Source organism: Oncorhynchus mykiss, chromosome 13 (genome assembly GCF_013265735.2).
Source record: "Oncorhynchus mykiss isolate Arlee chromosome 13, USDA_OmykA_1.1, whole genome shotgun sequence".
In the NCBI taxonomy this organism is placed as follows: domain Eukaryota; kingdom Metazoa; phylum Chordata; class Actinopteri; order Salmoniformes; family Salmonidae; genus Oncorhynchus; species Oncorhynchus mykiss.
The window spans coordinates 64,641,159-64,667,233 of record NC_048577.1 but is presented as its reverse complement, the minus strand read 5'-3'; the positions used below and the strand labels follow the sequence as shown (position 1 = coordinate 64,667,233).

Here is a 26,075-nt window from a genome sequence, read left to right as displayed (position 1 = left end):
GTAGCCTTCCACAAGCTTCCCACAATAAGTTGGGTGAATTTTGGCCCATTCCTCCTGACAGAGCTGGTGTAACTGAGTCAGGTTTGTAGACCTCCTTGCTCGCACATGCTTTTTCAGTTCTGCCCACACATTTTCTATAGGATTGAGGTCAGGGCTTTGTGATGGCCACTCCAATACCTTGACTTTATTGTCCTTAAGCCATTTTGCCACAACTTTGGAAGTATGCTTGGGGTCATTGTCCATTTGGAAGACCTCCAACCTAAGTGTATGTAAACTTCCGACTTCAACTGTAGATGCAGTAAAGAAGTCAATCGAACTCGAGCAAAACAATGGAATTGCCATGGAAATGTGTGGGAGAAAAAGGCCATGGGGGAATAATCCAGAATCTCTTCATTGCTCCCCAGCAAAATTATCCTACGTTTAGACTATTGTTTATATGTGTATGTCACAATATATTGAGGTACAAATCAGAGTATAATGCTTGTATGCCAACCCCAACGAGCAAATGTTAATTTCATATTCCCCAGTCAACTGCATTACAGTTAAAAATGATTGACTACCACCACCAGATACTAGCTATGCTAACCAGGGTAAGCATTTAGAAGTCACTTCAACTTTTAAATGTTATCCTGCAAAAACAGCCAAATATATCCAAATTGGACTTAAGTAACAACATTGTGAGCCTGTTACAATACATATAGTGCATTCGGAAAGTATTCAGACCCAGTGACGATTTTCCACATTTGGTTACATTACAGCCTTATTCTAAAATGTATGAAATACTCTCTCCCCCCCCCCCCTCCCCCCTCAATCTACACACTACCCCATAATGACAAAGCGAAAAGTTTAGGAATTTTACAAAATGTATTTAAAAAATTCAACGATATTTTATTTACATAAGAATTCAGACCCTTTGCTATGAGTCAGGTGCATCCTGTTTCCATTGAGATGTTAATACAACTGGTTTGGAGTCTACCTGTGGTAAATTAAGTTGATTGGACATGATTAGGAAAGGCACACAACTGTCTATTTATGGTCCCACAGTTGACAGTGCATGTCAGAGCAAAAACCAAGCCATGAGGTTGAAGGAATTGTCTGTAGAGCTCTGAAGCAGGATTGTGTCGAGGCACAGATCTGGAGAAGGAACCAAAACATTTCTGCGGCTTTGAAGGTCCCCAAGGACACAGTGGCCTCCATTCTGAAATGGAAGATGTTTGGAACCACCAAGAATATTCCAGAGTAAGGCTAGAGTAAGGCTGTAACATAACAAAATGTGGGGGAGGTGTCGTGGAAATTTCCTGTATTTACCTAATCATGAGAGCAAACCACACACAAGTCAGAGTTATCATAAAGTCCATATTTAATTATATGAGCTCCATCACAACCCTGTGACTCTCAGATCAATTCAGTGTCTATCAATGAATTATCTGAGTCCTTACACATTGCAACAGATCCTTTATAGCAAAGACACACATAGCCAGACAGCATTGGCTATAAATTATCGTTCAGCTTTGTCTCCTAAACTATGTTATTTTCTCGCTCTCAGGACCATAAAACAAAACCTATCAACAGGCATATATCAAATACCCCCTCCTTGACAAGATCACAGAGACACAGTGACTGGCACACAGACATTGTGGAGCCAAAAGATAATTGATTTAAAAGATATGTTTACATATGAAGACAAGCTTGACCCCTCCCCTCTCTGCGGCCCAAGTAACTGACCCCATGTCAGAGAACAGATAACTGCAACCGGCCAACAGTATTATCCAAAAATAGACATTCTGATGAGAAGTAACTCACAAGCATATAATGAATATAAAACATCTTATCTATGTTACCAACTAATTCTGATTATTCCACAACAGAGGGGGGAAATCAAGGGGTCTGAATTAAGGCTGACCCCAAATTAGTCGATTGTTTGGTTGTCAGACTGTTGGTTTTAGTCAAGTAGTAATGTGTGTCTCACACACATACATTTTCGGATCAAGCATGAGTAGGCTTTTAGTCTAGGCCTCCAATAGATTAGTTACCTGAGATGGGCTTTTAGTCTAGGCCTCCAATAGATTAGTTACCTGAGAAGGGCTTTTAGTCTAGGCCTCCAATAGATTAGTTACCTGAGATAGGCGCAAATATATATATATACTCCTCCCAAATTTTGTGACAATGTGGAGGGCTCTTTAGCTCCGTGTTGATGGTACATCCTGTAGAAAAAAACTCACTTCTTGCACTGTTTCGCGAAGAGCAAGAAGTATGAATTCCCTGACTTCTTCTGAGGTCGTATCACCATAAATGCTGCATGGCCAATGCAGATGTCGGATTGACCATAGAGCGCCCAGATGCACAATGTGCTTCTCTCTCCTGCCAATTTGTGCACATTCATTGTTTCATTCATGACTTTATTGTGTGAATTGTTTGCGTTTGATATCACTTCCACATTACATATCACCAGTAGTGCATTCAAACGTTAATTCCTAATCTACAATGTTTGTTACTTTGGTTACAGTAATTTCTGTTAATACATTCAATATAATTATTACAGTCTTCCCGGTATTATTGTCGGAGTCGACAGATTGTTTGCAGACCGCACAACCTATGCTGCACTTGTGAGAAACAAGTTTTGGTTGATTTCATTCCATTTATGAGTTTTGTTATTTTAGTCAGTCTTTTGTTTGGAGCCTCCTGTCAATGTTGAGTAAGGACCCACATGCATAGAAGTAGGCCTATAGGCTACCTGGCCTGCGGGCAAATGTACATAAATGTGCCCATTTCGAGATCTGATAGTATTTCTGGTTGGCTTAATGCACCATCCCTAATGACCTGTTGAGCACCTCTAAGTAATGTTGTCTTCTTCACCTCAAACAGCAAGCAAACAAAGTCTGTTTTTACATCCATTGAGAATTGCAATAGTTAATCATTGTATTTGGAAAATCTTTCCAGCTCTCTCACTTTAAATAACCAGGTGGTTAGTCAAACCTAGCCAAATCTTAATAAATGGTACAAACCATTTTTTTCTGCAATGTTTATTTGTTGGCTTTATGTAGGCTATTTTTACATAGTTGGCAATTGCAATAGAAGTTACTTTTTAGGTTTGTACCATTTATTAAGATGTGGCTAGGTTTGATTAACCACATGATAAATCTGCATATGAAAACCATAACTGGCACGAAGATATATTGGCATTCCACATGAGAAAGGTTGCCAACTCCTCCTGTAGCCCATTACTGGCAACTTCAGGAGAGTAATGGCAGAATCGGAGAAAGGCAGCAGGAGCAGGAGGAGAATAGTTGGATCAGGTACGTTTTTTTTATCTAGATCTCTGGCGCCCTCGAGGCATTTTCCTTATTTCATCAAACTGTAAACTTAGATCATCAGATAAGCTCAGTGCATATAGTTAATTTTATTAAAACACATTGGGTGTGTCTATATGTAGAAAAATACACTTTGAAACATTTAGATCAATCAGTTGGTCAAAAGAACAGATGAATTTAGGTCTACAGATCATTTTTTTGTTGGGATAGCCCTAGTCTGAATACTTTCTGGATGCTCTGTATATCATGACGATTTGACGAATATCCACTTTGTTAGATCAGATTTGTTGAACGGTCTTCATTCCATTGACTCCTTTACTGCATCTATAATATGCAGCTCTGATCTAGAAGCAGGTTTGCCATGTCCATGCAATATCACACATTGGCATCTAAATGGATAAATGTTATATATTATATTGATTAAAAGTCACCTTGTCCGACAGAGATTAACATGGTTATAAAAAAATGTATTTCCAGGGTAGGCCTACATGAAACACAGCCCATATTGTAAGTGTGTCTTAAATCTCCTATGGGAAAAATTAATGGTGGAAAAACAATTGGAACCATTTCCCTGTTTGACCACCATGTTTTATGGGTGTTATGACACGTCCACTGTGGGGCTCTAAAGCATGAAATGGTAATGGTATCTTTTTATAGGCACAAATGTTGCCATGATCCGAAGCCATTTTGGGGGGAGTGACGTTTTTGGATATATGCCAAATATAAAGGTCTGTGGGATACGTTTTGTTCTATGAGAGTCTTCATCAGCTAATGTAACTTTGAAGGATTTATGTAATAAATATTGTAATTGTAATTCTTTAAGGTCATTAACTGACTGATACTATCTCACAGGAGATAGAACAAAACCTAAGACTTATTTTCTGCATTTATTCCAAAAACCCTATTCTTTCTCCCATTTAATTTTACCAACGAGTCATAGGTAACTCATTTCCGGGATATAGGACTACAAGCTTTTTTTTTAACAAGGACGACAAGCTCTATAGCTCTGTATAGTTCCACATAAATATGATTGGTTGATGGTAGGTGGGGGCTCTGGTCTAGCTGTTCTTTATCTGAACGCTGTAACAACGAAAGTAACTGTAGTGTAGGCTAGCTACAGATTTACTGTCACTAAGAAACGCTGAAGATTTAATAGCGTCAACAATAGATCGGGTAAATTGTGACGTATTAACAGTATTCCTACTGTGGTGTATAACATGTCTAGTTATCTTTGATCTTCCATATCCATTCGTTCCATTTGAACAGCTGGACAAAATAAATAATGGTGGTAATAAACACGTGGGATATTTTGTCCTTCATCAAAGTAGCCTACTAGCCTAAAGCACACAGATTGATACAAGACAATGCGCAACGAGCAGGTAAAGTGAGAACCATGGAGAAATAATGAGGGCAAAGCTACAACTTGCAGTAGTGGTGTGTTGGTAAAAATTTCCAGGGAAGAAAGCCAGAAAAATAGCCATTTTACATGTGGTGATAATTGCGTTGTTATAACCTGTTAGTTCATATGCCTTGACTCAGCTGAGACAAGAAGACAGTGGCAGAATACATTCAACCAGACCTTTGTTACATCATAAAACCGGAATGCAACATATGTCCGGTTAATGTTGCATGTAACAGTTACATGACCTTCAGAATGGTCAAGCAAGTGAATGTTTCCGATGTTTTCGGACTACTTAACAACTATTGATTTAGAGTTACCGCAAGTCAAAGAAAATTGGCGCTGCCTCCACTATTCAAAAATAGCCTACATTTTTGCCATTAAGTTAACACTATATATTTGAGGGAATACCGTTATTTTCTAGCAATAAATGACACTCCCTAACCCGCTTCAGGCACTTGAAGTGTTGATGACTATGTGCGGTAGGTGGCGGCACCTCGTAAACACCTCAGCAGAAGCCGAAAAGCATCAACAGGAAGTTCTTTGTTACCGTCCTCTCTCGTTTTCAAATTAAAATAAATTCCACAGGATCGTTCTGATGTAAAATTTGTCTCCATTTAAATCCAGTTTTGATATGTAAAAGGACGTCTGATTGCGCTGGTCTAACTGTTCTTTATCTGAACGCCGTGACAAAGAAAGTAACTCTAGCGAACACATTTACTTTCATGGTTTTTTATTTGAAGAAAGAATCGCTTCCAAGATGGATCGGGTAAGTTTGGTTGACTGTTATCAACAGTTTCCCTACTGTGGTGTATACAACGTCTAGGTCTCGTTTCCTTTGACCTTCCACATCTATGCGTTCCACTTGAACGTCTAGACAAAATAAACCAGGGTGGTTATTTCAGCAAAGTAGCCCACTAGTCAATCGCACACATATTGATGATACAAGCAATGCGCAACCAGCAGGTCAAGTCAGAAGCGAAAATAAATAATTAAGCATAGACTACACCAGTGATGAATATAAACTCTGTATTGCTGATGATATGTATTGGCCATTGAGAGGCTACACCAGTGATGAATATAAACTCTGTATTGCTGATGATATGTATTGACCATTGAGAGGCCACACCAGTGATGAATATAAACTCTGTATTGCTGATGATATGTATTGGCCATTGAGAGGCCACACCAGTGATGTATATAAACTCTGTATTGCTGATGCTATGTATTGGCCATTGAGAGGCTATACCAGTGATGAATATAAACTCTGTATTGCTGATGATATGTATTGGCCATTGAGAGGCCACACCAGTGATGAATATAAACTCTGTATTGCTGATGATATGTATTGGCCATTGAGAGGCCACACCAGTGATGTATATAAACTCTGTATTGCTGATGCTATGTATTGGCCATTGAGAGGCTACACCAGTGATGAATATAAACTCTGTATTGCTGATGATATGTATTGGCCATTGAGAGGCCACACCAGTGATGTATATAAACTCTGTATTGCTGATGATATGTATTGGCCATTGAGAGGCCACACCAATCATGCATGTTACATCTCACTTTTGCAACATTTTCATACTTTATAGTTCTATTCCATTATGTTGTAGTCGCGCTGAGTATGCATTGGTTGAAGCTCAATGTCAAATTAACATTTCCCTACCATCATATCTAAGCCATTATGAAGCCAATCTCGTTGGAATCTCGCAAATCAACTTGACAACACTCCCCACCTCTCAGGAGCTGTCCAGCCGTTACGGAGTAACATATTCTTAACTTCTAACAGGGTCCTTAGCAATTGAGTTGTCAGAGTTTACTCCCACCTAGCTCAAATTATGTAAGTCAAATGAAAACGAGCAAAGAGCTACCATAAAGTGACCATTTGATTTAAATGTCTGGATTGAGTCAATTTGTAAGTGCAACAGATTTGATGACTTATTGCTCTCACATGCATATTTCTGTCCATTAGGAACCAACAATGAGCTCCTTTTTGTAGCATTTCTGACATATTTTTAGCCGTTTCTCAAGAGTTATCTAAACGGGTCAGCAACTGTTCTACAACATCACAGCTGCTATTAGCTAAAGTTAGCTTGCTTGTCCAAAGTCCAGCAGCTAGCCTCTGTAGCTAGCTAACACCAGTCAGTTGAATGCTAGCTAGCTAATGAACAGGCTAAGGTAGCTAGCTATATTTGTTTAAGTAAAGTCTGTTACACAACTTCAACCATTAGCTAGCTCTAGCCAGACAACAGCTGACTAACACAAGGTAGCTAACGTTAGTTCACTTCCAAACGTCAGTCCTAAATATTTCCAAAACATAGCTAGCTAACTACGTCGGTTGTCACGTTGCTACCTTGCAATACAAGTAGGCTTTTCCAACACACTCTATAGTCGAAGCTACGGTAAGAGCTAGCCTATAGTCGAAGCTACGGTAAGAGCTAGCCTATAGTCGAAGCTACGGTAAGAGCTAGCCTATAGTCGAAGCTACGGTAAGAGCTAGCCTATAGTCGAAGCTACGGTAAGAGCTAGCCTATAGTCGAAGCTACGGTAAGAGCTAGCCTATAGTCGAAGCTACGGTAAGAGCTAGCCTATAGTCGAAGCTACGGTAAGAGCTAGCCATATTTCACTGTCAAGACAAGACAACTCAAACTGTAGCTGAGAAAACAAATGGACATTTAAACATGTGCAGTGAGCAAATGTATGCTGGCTAGTATCAGAACAAACTCCTCGGTTTCAAACATCCAGAAAACATTCCAGTATGCTCCTTCTCCTGTCTTCTTGACATTGTGATCCATATCTGTGCTGATCAACTCTGCCATTAGACAGGCTTGATTGTATTTACAGCTCCATCTGGACTCTCCCTCAACTTGAGACATCTGTGGCACATTGTTTTGTGTGGAAAAACGGCACATTTTAGGGTGGCTTTTTATTGTCTCTAGCAGAAGGCGCAACTGTGTAATGGTCATCCTGTTTAATCAGCTTTTTGATATGCCACACCTGTCAGGTGGATGCATCATTCTTGGCAAAGGAGAAATGCTCACAAACAGGGATGTAAACAAATTTGTGCACACAATTTGAAAGAAATAAACTTTTTGTGAGAATGGACAATTTCACTGAGTATACAAAACATTACACTTCTGTCATCATGAAGTGCTTTGAGGCTAGTTAAGATCATATCACCTCCACCTTACCTGACACCCTAGACCCACTTCAATTTGCTTACCGCCCCAACAGATCCGCAGACGATGTAATCGCCATGACAATGCCCTATCCCATTTGGACAAATCAAATCAAAGTTTATCTGTCACGTGCGCCGAATACAACAGGTGTAGACCATACAATGAAATGCCTACTTACAGGCTCTAACCAAAAGTGCAAAAAAGGTACAAGGTGAACAATAGGTAAGTAAGGAAACAAAACAACAGTAAAAAGACAGTGAAAATTAACAGTAGCGAGGCTACATACAGACACCGGTTAGTCAGGCTGATTGAGGTCGTATGTACATATAGATACGGTTAAAGTGACTATGCATATATGATGAGAGGAATACCTATGTAAGAATGCTGTTCATTGACTATAGATCAACCTTCTACACCATAGTACCCTCCAAACTCATTAAGCTCAGGGCCCTAGGTCTGAACCCTGACCTGTGCAACGGGACCCTGGACTTCCTGATGGGCTGCCCCCAGGTGGTGAAGGTAGGAAACAACACCTCCACTATGCTGATCCTCAACACTGGGGCCCAATAAGGTTGCGTGCTCAGCCCCCTCCTGTACTCCCTGTTCACCCATGACTGCGTGGCCACGAACGCCTCCAACTCAATCATCAAGTATGCAGACGACAACAACAGTAGTAGGTCTGATTACCAACAAAGATGAGACAGCCTACAGGGAGGAGGTGAGGCCCCGGGCGGAGTGGTGTCAGGAAAATAACCCCTCCCTCAATAAAACAAAGGAGCTGATCGTGGACTTCAGGAGACAGCAGAGGGAGCACAGTGAAGAAGGTGAAAAGCTTCAAGTTCCTTTGTGTACACATCACTGACAATCTGAAGTGGTCCACCCACACAGACAGCGTGGTGAAGAAGGTGCAACAGCGCCTCCTCAACCTCAGGAGGCTGCATAGATTCTGCTTGGCCCTTAAGACCGTCACAAACTTTTACAGATGCACCATTGAGAGTATCCTGTTGGGTTGCATCACCACAAGGACATCAACCACCCGAGCCACGGCCCATTCACTCCGCTATCATCCAGAAGGCGAGGTCAGTACAGGTGCATCAAAGCTGGGACCGAGAGATTGAAAAACAGCATCTATCTCAAGGCCATCAGTCTGTTAAATAGCCATCCCTAGCTGGCTACCACCGTTACTCAACCCTGCACCTTAGATGCTGCTGCCCAATGTACATAGTCATGGAATCACTTGGTCACTTTAACAATGTTGACATACTGTTTTACTAATTTCATATGTACTGTATACTACTGTATTTCAATCAATGCCACTGACATTGCTTGTCCAGATATGCTATACATTTCTTAATTCCATTCATTATTTTAGATTTGTGTGTCTTGTTATGAGTTGTTGGACACTACTGCACTGTTGGAGTAGGACCACAAGCATTTCGCTAGATCTGCAATAACATCTGCTAAATATGTGTATGTGACCAATCAAATTTGATTTGATTAAGAACACCTGCTCTTTGGCTCAATCAAGCTAGTTGTCTTCTTGAAATCGAATCAAATTGTATTTGTCCCATGCGCCGAATACAACAACCTTACTTACACGCCCTTAACCAACAGTACAGTTTTTTAAGAAAAATAGATGTTTAGTAAAAAATAAAAATAACATAATTAAAGAGCAGCAGTAAAATAACAGTAGCGAGGCTACCGTTGAAGTCAGAAGTTTACATACACCTTATAGTAATAGTAGAGAGAAGGATTTATTTCAGCTTTTTTTTTTTTTTTTTTCATCACATTCCCAGTGGGTCAGAAGTTTATATACACTCAATTAGTATTTCATAGCATTTCCTTTAAATAATTTAACTTGGGTCAAACATTTCAGGTCGCCCTTCCACAAGCTTCCCACAATAAGTTGGTGGAATATTGGCCCATTCCTCTTGACAGAGCTGGTGTAACTGAGTCAGGTTTGTAGGCCTCCTTGCTCGCACATGCTTTTTCAGTTATGCCCACAAATGTTCTATATGTTCATTTGTAAAAAATTACAAATTAAATGGAAAAACATAACTCCCCTTTGACATTATGGGGTATTGTGTGTAGGCCAGGGACGACAAATCTCAATTGTATCAATTTTTAATTCAGGCTGTAACGCAACAAAATGTGGAAAGTCCTGGGGTGTGAATACTTTCTAAAGGCACTGTATATCAATGTTGCTATGTCTTAGTGTTAAATCATGTTTGAAAGTGTTAAAGCTGCAATATGTTTGTTTTTGGGAGAATTCACATAGCAATGTCAGTTATAGATCTGTCATTCACATTGAAAGCAAGTCTAAGAATCAGTAAATCTGTTCTGTGTGTGTTATTTCTATGCTTCCCATTTTTATTTTGTTTTTCAGTCTTACTTTCGTTTTTGTGCACCAGCTACAAACATCTGAAAATACAATATTTTGGGTTATGGAAAATATATTTCACAGCGGTTTAGGTGGTACAACAAATCTCTACAGTGCACTTCTTAGCAATTTTAGCAACCAGGAAATGGTGGAGACATTTCTGCATAGGCGTTTAAATAATATTTGTAAGTGTTACATAAGGTTCTATAGTGTTACATCATGTTTTATTGTGTTACATCATGTATTTTGGTAGGCTAGATACCATGTTAAGGAATTCCTAATTATCTTTCCTTCCAACGTCGTCACTTGCTCACTTCACTGATTTTGAAAGGAAATTATTTGTATAAAACATATGGTGTGAACACCCACTAGCCCATGCTTCTACCAATCCAATGCCGTTAAGTTTTTTTTCCATCACTTTCTTGCATTTTTGAAGTATGTGGTACATTTTCACAGTTCTAAACACATGTTTCCAAAGGCCATTTACAATTAATTACATGAAAAAATATTTTCCAGTAATTTGTAAACAATACATTTAACTATAATTTAATCAAATTGCTCAAAACTTAACTACTAAACAAATTGTATAGTGTCAAGTTTAAGTACAGTTTGAGAATTGTATAAATTGACATTCTTTTAATTTATGTTGGAAGATCAAGCAAAGCAGTGTGACAACAACAACACAGTTACACATGGGATAAACAAAGTCAATAACACAATAGAAAAATCTGTACACAGTATGTGCAAATGAAGTAAGGAGGTAAGGCAATAAATAGGGCAATAGTGGTGAAGTAATTACAATTTAGCAATTTATACTGGAGTGATATGTGCAGATGAGGATGTGCAAGTAGAAATACTGGTGTGCAAAAGAGCAGAAAAATAAAAACAAATATGGGGATGAGGTAGGTAGTTGGTTGGATGGGCCATTTACAGATGGGCTGTGTAGAGCTGCAGCGATCGGTAAGCTTCTCTGACAGCTGACGCTTAAAGTTAGTGAGGTAAATGTAAGTCTCCAACTTCAGTGATTTTTGCTATTTGTTCCAGTCATTGGCAGCAGAGAACTGGAAGGAAAGGCAGCCAAAGTAGGTGTTGGCTTTGGGGATGACCAGTGAAATATACCTATGGTGCATAGTGATTTAGCAGGTGTTACAATCTTTCACATTTTGGAAGGGGAGGGGACATTCGCCCTGTATCTTAAGATGGTGGAGCTCCTCTTTCCATAAACTCTTAAGCTCTCCTAACACGTATGAACTAAATTGAGCGGCTAATTTGTTCAACGCCAATGAATGCTCAATCAAAGGCTCTTAACATAAGAAGTTCCATTTGAAAAATTTGCCAAAGTGATTTAAAAAAAATACTAGACATTTGTGTAAAGTAGTGAACACACTTCAGGAGAACGGAGTTATAAGGATGCACCAATCAATCAGAGATTTAGACTAAAGTAATCAAATGTTTGGTCTAATGATATTCTATGTACAATTCTTCCTGTGGTCACCAGGACAGAGCTAGTCCGTTCCCCTCCACCCTGCCGGAGTCCACTGGATACAACTCTCCCGGTAGAGCCTTACTGCTGGGTCTGAAGAGGGTGTCTGTGTGGCTGGTCGACTGCAGGAAAACAGCAGGGCAGAGTGGAACTGTGAGAGAAGGACACGAGGAGGGAGATTTGATTTCATCAAGTAAGAACAATGGGGTGTGTGGATTAGACTACAATCTGCTCAATTGATTTATAAACAGTAAAACACTCAGTTGCTAGTTTATTGTCGATTGAATTTTGTGAACGGAGGGTGGTATACCTAATAAACTGGCCACTGAGTGTATTGATGATAAGAGAGGCAGGTAGTCTTGGTTTAGAGCATTGGGCCACAAATTGAAAGCTTGCCGGTTTGGATCTCTGAGGCGACTAGGTGGAAAATCTGTCTGCCCTTGAGTAAGGTACTTAACCCTAATTGGTCCTGTAAGTCACTCTGGATAAGAGCGTTGGCTAAAAAACATTATTTTAAATTGTTATAGTATTTGTTTATCGATCCATATTTCCAAAACCTAGTTATTCAATGTTTTTGTTTCACAGGGGACACCCCTAACCGCCGTTCTCACAGTGGGAGGGGCTTATCATCTGGGGCGCTTCAACCATATCATGTTGCTGACAAGACAGAGAAGAGTCTCTCCAGATCAGAACGTCTCAAGAAACACCAGCAGAGACGTATAGGAAAGAAACCTCACCACTGCTTCTCTGACTGTGGGAAGAGTTTTACAAGCCAGAGTGGCTTCATTATTCACACCGTAGTGAAACCGTACTGCTGCTCACAGTGTGGGAAGTGTTTCGCTGCTTCTAACACCTTCAAATCTCATCTGAGAATTCATAAAGGGGAGAGGCCTTACCCATGCCTTGATTGTGGGAAAAGATTTTCTTATTTGGGAGCCTTAAACATACACCTGCGAACACACACAGGAGAGAAGCCTTATAGCTGTGATCAGTGTGGAAAGAGCTTCAGTCAATCTGGGACCTTAAATTCACACCAGCGAACACATACTGGAGAGAAACCTTATAACTGTGATCGGTGTGGAAAGAGATTTGCTCAGTCAAGAGAGCTGACTAGACACCTGCGAACACACACAGGAGAGAAGCCTTATAGTTGTGATCAGTGTGGGAAGAGCTTTGCTCTATCAAAAGCCCTAACTATACACCAGCGTATACACACTGGAGAGAAGCCTTATAGCTGTGGTCAGTGTGGGAAAAGCTTCAATCAGTCTGGCAACCTGACAACACACAAGCTAACACACACTGGAGTGAAGCCTTATAGCTGTGGTCAGTGTGGGATGAACTTTGCTCGAGCTTCCACCCTGAATAGACACAAGCGAACACACACTGGAGAGAAACCTTATAGCTGTGATCAGTGTGGGAAGAGCTTTGCTCTATCAGATAAACGAACTATACACCAGAGAACACACACTGGAGAGAAGCCTTATTGCTGTTATCAGTGTGGAAAGGGCTTTGCTGTAGCTTCCACCCTGATTAGACACTATCGAAAACACACTGGAGAGAAGCCTTATAGCTGTGATCAGTGTGGGAAAAGCTTTGCTGTAGCTTCCACCCTGAATACACACCAGCGAACACACACTGGGGAGAAGCCTTATAGCTGTGATCAATGTGGTAAAAGCTTTGCTGTAGCTTACAACATGATTAGACACCACCGAACACACACTGCAGAGAAACATTAGATAGATATGCAGTACAGGTAAGCCCTGTTGATAGCTGCCAACAAGCCATGTTGGGTGTGTGATCAGTGGTTGGCTAGCTAGGGGCTTCTAAAAATGTACGTTAGCTAGAAAGCCACTGACTAACGTTAGTTGTGTGTAACGCACGTTACCTTCCTTACAGGTAAAAAGAAAACCATCATAGGACAGCATAATGACTGACATTTCATGATTGACAAGTCCTTTGTGAGCTAGCCAGCTAGATAACGTTAACTCGCCGTTCGTGTAGTCAGACTTGCTAACTTTAGCCCAGCACCAGGGCAACAGTAGTTAGTTAGCTAGCACGTCACCACGTAAATTTGACTACACGAATGTTGAGCTAATGTTAACTAACATAGCTAGCTAAACATTAGCTAAATATCCCTGCCTTGGTGGGCTAGCTAACATGTCACCACTTGGAAAAGTGTGATTACACAAACAGTGCGCTAACATTAACTAGTTGGCTAACTAGCTCACAAAGGACTTGTGGACTCGATGTTTTTCCAATACAAACTAAACAAACGGTTTTGTTCCAGAGTGCTTCAGTTGTACGCGATTGTTCAAATGACCTGTGAAATCAGTTAGACACGTCAGCGGGGATGGAAATTAAGCTATCCCAAGGCTAGTACTTTTCAGATTGGGCTAGTAGAAAAGGTGCCAAACTAGCCGGACACAGCAGTGAAATTTTGCCTTTACCAACAACGAATGCCACAGGTCCCAAATGTGCCCCGGGTTAGTAGAAATTGCTGTCTGCTGGCCAGTGACCAAAATCCTTCAATTCCATCCCTGCATGTCAGTTCTTTTCAGACGATCCCCTGTTGGTCCGTCTCAGTGACCTTGTGGCTGAGGGTTTTAACTTTCCTCTTGAGAATTAGAATCAGAAGTACAGTCATATAGCTCATTGCAATACCTCACTTATTCGGGCAAATAGTACTCTACACTGTCCTGATCATCTGCTCTGAACAAAAATATAAAACGCAACAATTTCAAAGATTTTACTGAGTTACAGTTCATGTAAATAAATCAGTAATTTAAATAAATTCATTAGGCTCTAATATATGGATTTCACATGACTGAGAATACAGATATACATCTGTTGGTCACAGATACCTTTAAAAAACCTAGGGGAGTGGATGAGAAAAACAGTCAGCATCTGGTGTGACCCGCATTTGCCTCATGCAGCATGACACATCTCCTTTGCATAGAGTTGATCAGGCTGTTCGTTGTGGCCTGTGGAATGTTGTCCCACTTAGGGCTGTGACATTTTGTCAGTCGGTTATTGTTATGCAGACTGCCAGTCTCACAGTTATTAACCATTAACACGAGCATGTTTAGCATTCCAGGTCTCCACACATACAAGCTGCTGATTCACACCTTTGAAACATCTACATTAAAAAAGTCTAAAATCTATTTAATATACACCATCACAAAAAATCCATTATTTATTTTAGTCAGGACTAACAAAATATTATGATATGAAGAAAATGTATTTCAGAAGAAACGAATATGAGTTGGCCTGCTGTATATTATCTGGTTATGCTCCATTCCATAGTTTATTTAACCCTTATTTACCAGGTAAATTGACTGAGAACATATTCTCATTTACAGCAACGGTCTGGGGAATAGTTACAGGGCAGAGGAGGGGGTATGAATGAGCCATTTGGAAGCCGGGGATGATTAGGTGACTGTGATGATATGAGGTCCAGATTGGGAATTTAGCCAGGAAACCAGGGTTAACACCTCTACTCTTACAATACGTGCCATGGGATATTTTCGTGACCAGATAGTCAGGACACCCGTTTAACATCCAGTCCGAAAGACAGCACCCTATACAGGCCAATGTCCCAAATCACTGCTCTGGGGCATTGGGATATTTTTTTTAACCAGAGGAAAGAGTGCCTCCTAACTGGCCTTCCAACACCACTTCCAGCACCATCTGGTCTCCCATCCAGGACCAATCCTGCTTAGCTTCAGAAGCCAGCCAGCAGTGGGATGCAGGCTGGTATGCTTCCTGCAAAGGCTTTAGGCTTGTTCATTTAGCTGACAAAAGAGGCTTATAAGGCCCATGTCGTTATTTTATATTAAATGATTTTCATAGTAAGAAGAATACAATTGATCTTGGCTGAATAAAATAGGATATTTTTCCCATTCCAGAGCGAATATGAAGTGGCTTTGTTGAATGTAAAAGTGATCATTTGAAAAAAGGTCCTATACACTACTTTTAGAGTTATTTGGCAACTTTAGTTGTAAATGATAAACCTTATGTTATGATTTCAAAGACATTCTATATGGGCTGCATGATGCGATTGTAGCCTATTGATGATTTTGGGAAGTTACAAAAAAAAAAGAAGCTTGTGCTCTGTTCCTTGCCTCAGGCTGCACAGCTGGTCTTACATCAAGTGGTCAGATTTTCACCCATCAGACTATTCTCAATTTAATATTTTCTTTACTAATGTGTAAAATTGGTTCTGATTTAGAATGGCCCATTATCAAATGAACAGGAACAGGGGAAACAGACATGTCATCCTTACGCACTTGAATAGCAAATGGTGGCAGCACACCGACCAGGTAGGCTACTTTTTATTTTTTTGCAGAGCATGTGGCTAATATGAGCAGCTGAGAAATACATATAAAAACACTTATTTCACTCCACACATCAACCACTGTTTGATGAGCATGTGCTCTCTGCGCAACAGGAGTTATTCCCCCCCCAAACACTGTATGCCATGGGCTCTCCAACCCTGTTCCTGTAGCTACCCAATGCTTCATTTGGGAAAACAAGTGAAATCTGTTGGGGAACATCAAGAAGGACGAAGGCGCTCAGGAAAGGAATAAAGAGAGAGGAGGAGATGGAAACATATGGGACTGAGATATTCTGTATAGCTAAAGGGAATTTTTATTTTATTTATTTATTTCACCTTTATTTAACCAGGTAGGCTAGTTGAGAACACCTTTATTTAACCAGGTAGGCTAGTTGAGAACACCTTTATTTAACCAGGTAGGCTAGTTGAGAACACCTTTATTTAACCAGGTAGGCTAGTTGAGAACAAGTTCTCATTTACAATTGCGACCTGGCCAAGATAAAGCAAAGCAGTTCGACACATGCAACGACACAGAGTTACACATGGAGTAAAACAAACATACAGTCAATAATACAGTAGAAACAAGTCTATATACGATGTGAGCAAATGAGGTGAGATAAGGGAGGTAAAGGCAAAAAGGCCATGGTGGCAAAGTAAATACAATGTGTCATCCTATTAAAGAAAAATATGAATAGAAAAAAGTCCCTACTAAAAACAAATTCACTATAATTGTAGGCTAACTGTAAGCCGCCCTCCACTATCAATGAACCAACCGCATCGCCTAGGTCTATACATTTCCTCACAGATGGAGGAATGTAGCAAAAGGTAATCAGTTCATCTAGTATGCATAATAATACAATTCACACTCAAACACACAAGAGATCTTAAATGTTTATTTTTAACATTTTCACGTTTTTCTGCCGTGTGTAATATGTGGTAGGCTAAGTATTGTATAAAGGCACAATCATAATTTTATACCGTTTTTTTTTGTGTGGGGGGGGGGGGGGGCATATTATGCATATAGATGTTTTGAAATAATCATCACCTTAAAGGCTGTCCATTTTGTTGTGTTAGGCTTTGAAACAACCTGCTTTGAAACAACCTGCTGTTGAATTTCTTTCTTCAAATGTATTTTCACAGTGAAGTGAGTTTTAAAAGCATGATACTGTCTTGATGATAAGTGTTTGACATCAAATGCAATTGAAAATCACATCATAGTGGCAGGTCCTACAGGCTCTAGTTCTGTCACACCTGGACTGCTGTTTAGTAGGGACCTCGGAAAATTTAAATTGGCTCAGAACAGGGCAGCATGGCTGGCCCTTAGATGTACATGGAGAGCTAACATTAATATGCATGTCAATCTCTCATGGCTCAAAGTGGAGGAGAGATTGTCTTCATCACTACTTGTTTTGTAAGAAGTTTTGACAAGCTGAATGTACCACATAACCCACTACACATGCCACCAAAGGTCTCTTCACAGTCCCCAAGTCCAGAACAGCTTATTGGAGTGGCACAGTACTACATAGAGCATTGGCTACATGGAACTCTATTCCACATCAGGTAACTGATACAAGCAGTAGAATCAGATTAAAAAAACAGATACAAATAAACCTTATGGAACAGCATGGACTGTGAAGAGACACACAGGCACAGACGCACATACACATTAAACACGCACTCTACACACACGTACACATTGATTTTGCATTATAGATATGTGATAGTAGAGAAGTGGCCTGAGGGAACACAATGTGTTGTGAAAAGTGGTATGAATTGTCATGTAATATTTTAAATTGTATATAACTGCCTTAATGTTGCTTTACCCCAGGAAGAGTAGCTGCTGCCTTGGCAGGAAGTAATGGGGATCCATAATAAATAAACCATAGAAAGCCATCTTGCCGTTTGAAAGACAATAACAAGGAATTTCTCTAATCTCATATTCAGCCTGCCACCTTCCAGCAAACCACAGCCAGTCAGAGGCTGCAAGCTATTTTAGTTGTTTATATAAATACCTTAGGATTTGTGATTTTTATTGTATTTGCCAACAATAAGACCACACGTGGACAAAATGCATTTACTATCATTGACCAAGTGATGCATCTAATAATTTACAGTTTAAATAGATTAATTACATACTGATTATACCAAAAATCGTCTACATTTGTCATTGATTTAACATACTATATATGAGGGAATACAAACAGTTATTTTCTAGCAATAAATTATACTCCCTGAACCGCATCACCCGCTTGAAGAAAAGTGTTGATGACTATGTACAGTAGGTGGCGGCACCTCTTAAACACCACAGAAGAAGCTGAAAAGCATCAACAGGAAGTACTTTGTTACCGTCTATCGAGTTTTCAAACCAAATAAAATTCCACGGGATCGTTCTGATGTAAAAATTAGTCTCAATGAGACGTTTGTTTGACAACTTAAATCCAGTTTTGATATTTAAAAGGACGTTTGCGCTGGTCTAACTGTTCTTTATCTGAACGCTTTGATAAGGAACGTAACTCTATCTTACACCTTTACTTTCATGTTTTTTTATTTGAAGAAAGAATCGCTTCCAAGATGGATCGGGTAAGTTTGGTTGACAGTTATGAACAGTGTCCTTACTGTGGTGTATACAACGTCTAGGTCTCGTTTCCTTTGATATTCCACATCTATGCGTTCCACTTGAACGTCTAGACAAAAGAAACCAGGGTGGTTATTTCAGCAAAGTAGCCCACTAGTCAATCGCACACGTATTGATGATACAAGCAATGGTTAGCAGGTTAAGTCAGAACCATGGAGAAATAATTAATCAGACTACACCAGTGATGTATATAAAATAAATAAAATAATATATAAAACCAGTAATGTATCTGTAAAATGTAAAATGTATCTAGCTATATTTGTTTACGGAAGATTTGTTACACAAATAACTTCAGCCATTAGCTTGCTAGAGTCATACAACAACAGCTGACTTGAACACAGAAGGCATCTAACGATAGCTAATTCACTTCCAAATGCCAGCCCTAAATATTTCCATAAAACATAGATGGCTAACTATATAATTTCAAAACCAACAACAAACTTCATTTGTCACGATACTACCTTGCAATGCAATTTGGCTTTTACAACACTAGCTAGCTACTCTGTAGTCCAAGCTACGGTAAGATCTAGCCATATTTCACTGTCAGACAGGACACAAGTCAAACTGTAGCTGAGAAAACAATACAAATGGAAACTGCATGTTGTCCACTGCAGTGAGCAAATGCTTGCCTGCTAACATCAGGACAAACTCACCAGTTCCGAACATCCAGAATAGATTCTATTATGCTCCTTCTCTCGTCTTCCTGACGTTTTAATCCACATCTGTGTAGATCAACAGTGCCAAACGAACAACTGCCATTTGACCGGCTTGATTATTTCTCCAACTCTGATCTGAATGGTGGACTAGCCCACGTGTTGGATATTTGCACTGCCGTTCTAGTGGTGAGGCGCTAATGAGGGCAAGAAAATATGTTATGAAATATTTGTTTTTCTTCTGAATGACATGTATTGCTCGAAAGGTTTAAGGAAATACAGGCAGGCTCCACATTTCTACAAGAAAAAAAACGCCCGGTCAATGAATCATGATGGTCTTGCTTTCATAAACACTGAACAAAAATATAAATGCAACATGTAAAGTGTTGGTCCCGTGTTTCATGAGCTGAAACAAAAGATCCCACAAAAAGCTTATTTCTCTATTTTTTTGTTGCAGAAATGTGTTTACATCTCGGTTAGTGAGCCTTTCTCCTTTACAAGATAATCCATCCACTTGACAGGTGTGGCATATCAAGAAGTTGTTATAAAAGGCCACTCTAAAATGTGCTATTTTGTCACACAAAACAATGCCACAGATGTCTCCTAGTTTTGAGTGAGCGTGTAATTGGCATGCTGACTGCAAGAATGTCGAGCAGCGCTGTTGGCAGAAAATGTACTGTTAATTTCTACCATATGCCGCCGCTAACGTTGTTTTAGAGAATTTGGCAGTACCTCCAACCAGGCCTGACAATTGCAGACCATGTTTTACGGGTGAGCGGCGTGCTGATGTCAACATTGTGAACAGAGTGCCCCATGGTGGCGGTGGGGTTATGGTATGGGCAGGCATAAACTACGGACAACAAACACCATTGCATTTAATCGATTGTCAATTTGAATGCACAAAAATACAGCGATGAGATCTTTAGGCCCATTGTGAAGACCTTTTTTTTAAGGTAGCTGTAACCAACATATGCATGTCTGGATTCTCAGTCATGTGGGATCCATAGATTAGGGCCTAATTAAGTTATTTCAACTGACCCATTTCCTCATGTGTACTAAAATATTTGAAATGGCGTTATGTATTTGTTCAGTATCATTTTTGGGGGCGGCAGGGTAGCCTAGTGGTTAGAGCGTTGGACTAGTAACCGAAAGGTTGCAAGTTCGAATCCCCGAGCTGACAAGGTACAAATCTGTGGTTCTGCCCCTGAACAGGCAGTTAACCCACTGTTCCTAGGCCGTCATTCAAAATAAGAATGTTTTCTTAACTGACTTGCCTAGTAAAATAAAATAAAATAAAAAAACATTGGAGAAGTTTAGCTCTTGGTTATTGCGGAAAATTGACCCACCATGCTGTTTACTTTGTACATGTCATATCTCTGAGTCTACCTTTAAACTTAGAATATGCTATTCTGTTCTTTTATTTTCTTAATTCCTGCCTAAAGATATGTTAGATTATTTAAAATGACAACGTGCGTCATTGTTGGATTCTTCTAGTGTAGGCCTACCTCAAGTCCCGGCAGTGTGTTAACTTATTTAAACTATTAAAGTTAATAAATAACTTACTTTATAAATTCCCTGGTCCTTCCCCCACCAGCAGCCAACCAGCAGTGCAGCTACCAGTCCCAGGTGTACCCTCAAGGAGGTGTAGTGACACACAGCTGTAGGGTACTTTGCTTTATAAAATAAGCAACAACCACCTAGACCAATTCACTTTTGCAATGTTTTATAGTGTAACATAATAATTAGTGTTAAATAAGTCTTTATAGTGTTACATGTTTTATAGAGTTACGTAATATTTTATAGTGTTAAATAATGGTTTCTTTGTATCTGCAGGAACAGTCCTACATGGCCCTCACGCTAGCTCCACTTCTACCTACATAATATGTTAAGGAATCCCTACTTATCTTTCCTTCCTCCCTAACTGTGCACTTGTTCACTTTCCTTCACTGATTTGAAGGGAAATGGCTGGTATAAAACATATGGTGGAAACTCCCCCCTAGCACATGACTCTGCCAATTGTCTTTGGTGCAATTTTCACAAGTATGTGGTACATTTTCACAACTCTAAGCACAAAAATATGTTTCAAAACTCTTAGGCCATTTTCAGTTGATTACTTTTGAAAATATCTTCCTGTTGTTTGTTAAGACATTTAACAATAATTTAATCAAACTGCTTAAATCTGAGCTACGAAACCAAAATTATATAGTGTCTAGTTCATCTTCAGTTTAAAACAATCTAAAAAACCACTTTGGTGGTATAATCCACTCATTATCTGAATGTTGTTGATACGCTGTAAACCAACAATTTTAGATGTGGATGCTGTTACAGTAACAAGTCACATAGAAAAGTGGATCTTAAGCAATGTTACATGGAGCAGAAATTTCACCAGGCTACACAATACCTTTTTACTGTAGGTTTCTACTACATGCCACAATACCCCTATATCTGATGGTTTCGTCTATGAATGTACTGTATAAGGATACTGAAACTATGAGACTGACATTTTTCTCAACATGCTCCAAGTGGGATAACTAGCAGCAGTAGTTCTGGTGTTTAGGTTTTTCATCACTGGTTATTTGAACAAACCATGATTTAGCAGGTGTTACCATCTTTCACATTTCGGAAGGGGAGGGGACATTCTTGAGAGAGACTGGGGAGCTCCTCATTCCGGTTCCGCTCCTCGTTCTAACATCTCCTAATCTCTCCTAACGTGTATGAACCCAGAACTGACTAGAGCGGCTGACCATTTACGTGAGACTTTAGTTCTGGGTTAACCAAGACTAACTCAGGGGTGAAAGATGTGTTCAACTCCAATGAATACTCAATCAAGGTTCTGAACATAAAATGGGGCATTACAAGTGTTATCAGTTTTGGCATTTGTACTAAGAGTAAAAAAATATATATATAAACCACTTCCGTTTGAAAACATCTGTACATTTGTGGAAAGTAGTGAACAATTACACACTAAAAGAGAAAGGAGATATAACGATGCACCAATCAGAGATTTAGACTAAACTAATCAAATGTTTGGTCTAATGATATTCTATGTACAATTCTTCCTGTGGTCACCAGGACAGAGCTAGCCCGTCCCCCTCCAGCCTGCCGGAGTCCCCTGGTCGCAACTCTCCTGGTAGCGCCTTACTGCTGGATCTGAAGAGGGTGTCTGTGCGGCTGGTCGACTGCAGGAAAACACCAGGGCAGAGTGGAACTTTGAGAGGGGGGCACGAGGAGGAAGACTTCATTTCACCAAGTAAGAACAATGGTGTGCGTGGATTAGACTGCAATCTGCTTCTGCAACTTCTGTTAATTGATTGATAAACAATATATACTCATTGGCCAGTTTATTAGGTACACCTATCTATTACCTGATCGGACCCCCCTTTTCCTCCAGAACATCCTGAATTCTTCAGGGTATGGATTCTACAAGGTGTCGGAAACATTCCCCGGTGATGTTGGTCCATGCTGACGCAATGGAATCACGCAGTTGCTGCAGATTGGACGGTGGCACATTCGTGCTGCCAACAGTCTGTTCCATCTCATCCCAAAGATACTCTATTGGGTTTGGTCAGCACTGTGGCGTTAAAATGTTGCTGAATTGGTATCAAGGGACCTAACTTGTGCCAGGAAAAACATTCCCCACACCATCACCAACATCCTGTACCGTTGACAACCGGCTGTGCCATGAACTCATCCTGCTTACACCCAGTCCTGACTCTTATCAGCATGATGCAACAGGAACTGGGATTCGTCGGACCAGGTAATGTTTTTACACTCCTTAATTGTCCAGTGTTGGTGATTGCGTTCTTACTGGAGTAGCTTCTTCTTGTTTTTAGCTGATAGTAGTGGAACAGTGTAGTCGTCTGCTTAAACAGCTCATCAGTGACGAGGATCGACGAGTTGTGCGTTCCAAGATGCCACACTGCACACCACGGTTGTACTGCGCCTTTATTTTTCTGTTTGCACAATTCTTGCCATTCTCCTTCGACCTCTCTCGTCAACAAGCTGTTTTCCCCCACAGGACTACCTCTGACGGGATGTTTTTTGTTTGTCGCACCATTCTTGGTAAACCCTAAACCCTGTCGTGCGTGAAAAGTCCAGGAGGTCGGACGTTTCTGAGATACTGGATCCAGCTCACTTGGCATCGACACTCAGGTCGCTTACGTCACTTGTTTTGACAATTCTAATGTTCAATCAAACAGTAACTGAATGCCTGTCTGCCTGCTTTATATAGCAAGCCACGGGCACGTGACCCTGTCTGTAGGAGTGGTCTATTTTCATGAACAGGGTAGTGTACCTAATAAACTGGCTACTGAGTGTATATCGAAGGTGATGTTTATGGACCCATATTTCCAAAAACTATTCATTCAATGTCTTTGTTTTGCAGGGGACACCCTAAACTATCGCTCTCTCAATGGTAGGGACTTATTTGGGGAGCCTCAACAACATGTTTGTGACAAGGTAGAGAAGAGTCTCTCCCGATCAGAACACCTCAAAAAGCACAGATGTACAGGGAAGAAACCTCACCACTGCTGCTCTGACTGTGGGAAGAGTTTCACTAGCAGGAGTGGTTTCATAATGCACCAACGGAGTCACACCGGAGAGAAACCGTACTGCTGCTCTCAGTGTGGGAAGAGTTTTGCTGCTTCTAACGCCTTCAAATCTCATCTGAGAATTCATACAGGAGAGAAACCTTACATATGCTCACAGTGTGGGAAGAGTTTTGCTGCTTCTAACACGTTCAAATCTCATCTGAGAATGCATACAGGGGAGAAGCCTTACCCCTGCCTTCATTGTGGTAAAAGCTTTGCTAACACGGGAATTCTAACCATACACCAGCGTGTACACACTGGAGAGAAGCCTTATAGCTGTAATCAGTGTGGGAAGAGCTTTGCTCGGTCAGGAGAGCTGACTACACACCTGGTAACACACACTGGAGAGAAGCCTTATGTCTGTCTATGTGGGAAGAGCTTTGCTCTATCAGGACACCTGAATAGACACCAGCGAACACACACTGGAGAGAAACCTTATAGCTGTGATCAGTGTGGGAAGAGCTTTGCGCTATCAGAACACCTGAATAGACACCAGCGAACACACACTGGAGAGAAACCTTATAGCTGTGATCAGTGTGGGAAGAGTTTCAGTCTATCATGGACCCTAAATACACACCAACGAACACACACCGGAGAGAAACCTTATGTCTGTCTATGTGGAAAGAGCTTTGCTCATTTAGGGCCAATGAAAAAACACCAGAAAGCAGAAATGTGCCATATTTCTTCTCCCTCCTATCTGACACTGGATCCAGATCACTAAATAAAGGATCAATAGAAAACATCTAGTGAACAGTCATATCCATCTCCTATTCTTAGACAGTTGACTTAGTCTGATCACCATGGTAACCTCTGGAGCATAATATGCAACTCTGATCTCGGATCAGGTCTCCCCTGTGTCTGTAATATCGCACATTGGGATTTGAATGGATAAATGTTATGATAGAATGTCATAGTCAACGTGTGTGTTTACGTACTCCTAAAACTAATCAATGACGCATTGAATAATAATATTCATGAGGTCAAGGTAAGATCTATGTGTACTGTGTCTTGTGACAACGGTTAATGTAATAACTTTTAGATTTATAATGTAATAAAACCGGTAAATGTAACATCTTGTTGGTTAATATGATACAATGTTAAATTGTTATAGTAATAACTTTTCTATTTAATGTAGTAAGTTACGGTATCAGGTAACAACTTTATATGAAAAATGTAATAACTTCAACCGATCATGTAATAACACCTAAACCAATGTTTAATGTGTTACTTCACTAATGTGTATACTATACACATACCACCCTCCACCAATTACAAACCCACACACACAAACCTATGCACCTGTACTCACACACAAATACACAGTTTCATCATCAAGTTGTATTGGTCACATGCACATATTTAGCAGATGTTATTGGTCACATACACATATTTAGCAATGTTATTGCAGATGTATGAATGCTTGTGTTCCTAGCTCCAACATTGCAGTTATATCTAACAATACACAAAAATACACACATCTAAAATTAAAAGAAAGGAGTTATTGAAATGTACACAACTGCACAATCACAATCACACACAATTATCTTTTATTTTTACTGAATGAATCTGTAGGCCTTATAGTCAATGAGCCAGGGTGCTCGGTCGGGGTGAAAATGTCTCAGTGATTATTTTTAAGGTAAATGTCCCTCCAGTTGAATGTGTTCTATCATTGCAGCAATGGTACCTTTCTGTGTGTTTATCACTATTTCTATTCATCCCTCCATCCCTTTCAGTTTGCCCATTGGGTAAAACCCCTATGACAACGTCAGCATACAGTACATCAGGTTATTACTCATGTTTACCCTTTAATCATATATCATTGGGAATATTAGATTCATAGCTGTCCATCAGACACATCTTCAGAATGTTCAGATTGACAGAAATGTGAACTTTTAAATCTAGGATGCATATCAGAATTGCCTGTCATTGCTTTAAAAATTATACAATTTTAACTTTGTTTGACAAGTGGTTCTGAAACGTCATAAAAATTACCTTTTAAAAAGTGGCCAGGCCTCGGACGGGGAGAACCCCAAACCGCACCCATCATTGGCTACCACCTCCACCCTGATCTCCACTCTTCAGGTCACTCTGAGGTCACTCCATGCCT

The 26,075-nt window shown here is 40.1% G+C and overlaps 2 protein-coding genes and 1 pseudogene across 5 annotated transcripts; 2 read left to right on the top strand and 1 right to left on the bottom strand.

Moving 5' to 3' along the window:
* Positions 1-26,075, bottom strand: part of LOC110514160 — a 209,545-nt pseudogene that overhangs the window by 48,650 nt on the left and 134,820 nt on the right.
* LOC110510722 (zinc finger protein 239) lies at positions 5,193-25,357 on the top strand. 4 transcript variants are annotated; one of them, XM_036941945.1, is made up of 3 exons: positions 5,193-5,479; positions 22,452-22,641; positions 23,764-25,357. In XM_036941945.1, the coding sequence occupies exons 1-3, from the start codon at positions 5,471-5,473 to the stop codon at positions 24,687-24,689; spliced, it is 1,125 nt and encodes a 374-aa protein (XP_036797840.1). In that variant the 5' UTR covers positions 5,193-5,470; the 3' UTR covers positions 24,690-25,357. The 4 variants fall into 4 exon arrangements, with proteins under 4 accessions (XP_036797840.1, XP_021447644.2, XP_021447643.2 ...); XM_021591969.2 differs by lacking the exon at positions 5,193-5,479 and adding an exon at positions 17,848-18,671 and having other exon boundaries at positions 22,452-22,629; XM_021591968.2 differs by lacking the exon at positions 5,193-5,479 and adding an exon at positions 17,848-18,671.
* On the top strand, positions 11,747-13,856 carry LOC110511879 (zinc finger protein OZF-like). The gene is made up of 2 exons (XM_036941941.1): positions 11,747-11,951; positions 12,344-13,856. Exons 1-2 carry the CDS (start codon positions 11,747-11,749, stop codon positions 13,492-13,494), a joined length of 1,356 nt encoding a protein of 451 aa, XP_036797836.1. The 3' UTR covers positions 13,495-13,856.

Bases quoted from the DNA above. Each gene is read 5' to 3' on its own strand.
- LOC110510722 (XM_036941945.1), top strand. The intron at 22,642-23,763 runs GTGTGCGTGGAT...TTTGTTTTGCAG, and splicing joins TTCACCAAGTAAGAACAATG to GGGACACCCTAAACTATCGC.
- LOC110511879 (XM_036941941.1), top strand. From the start codon at position 11,747: ATGTACAATTCTTCCTGTGGTCACCAGGACAGAGCTAGTCCGTTCCCC. The intron at 11,952-12,343 runs GTAAGAACAATG...TTTGTTTCACAG, and splicing joins GGGAGATTTGATTTCATCAA to GGGACACCCCTAACCGCCGT.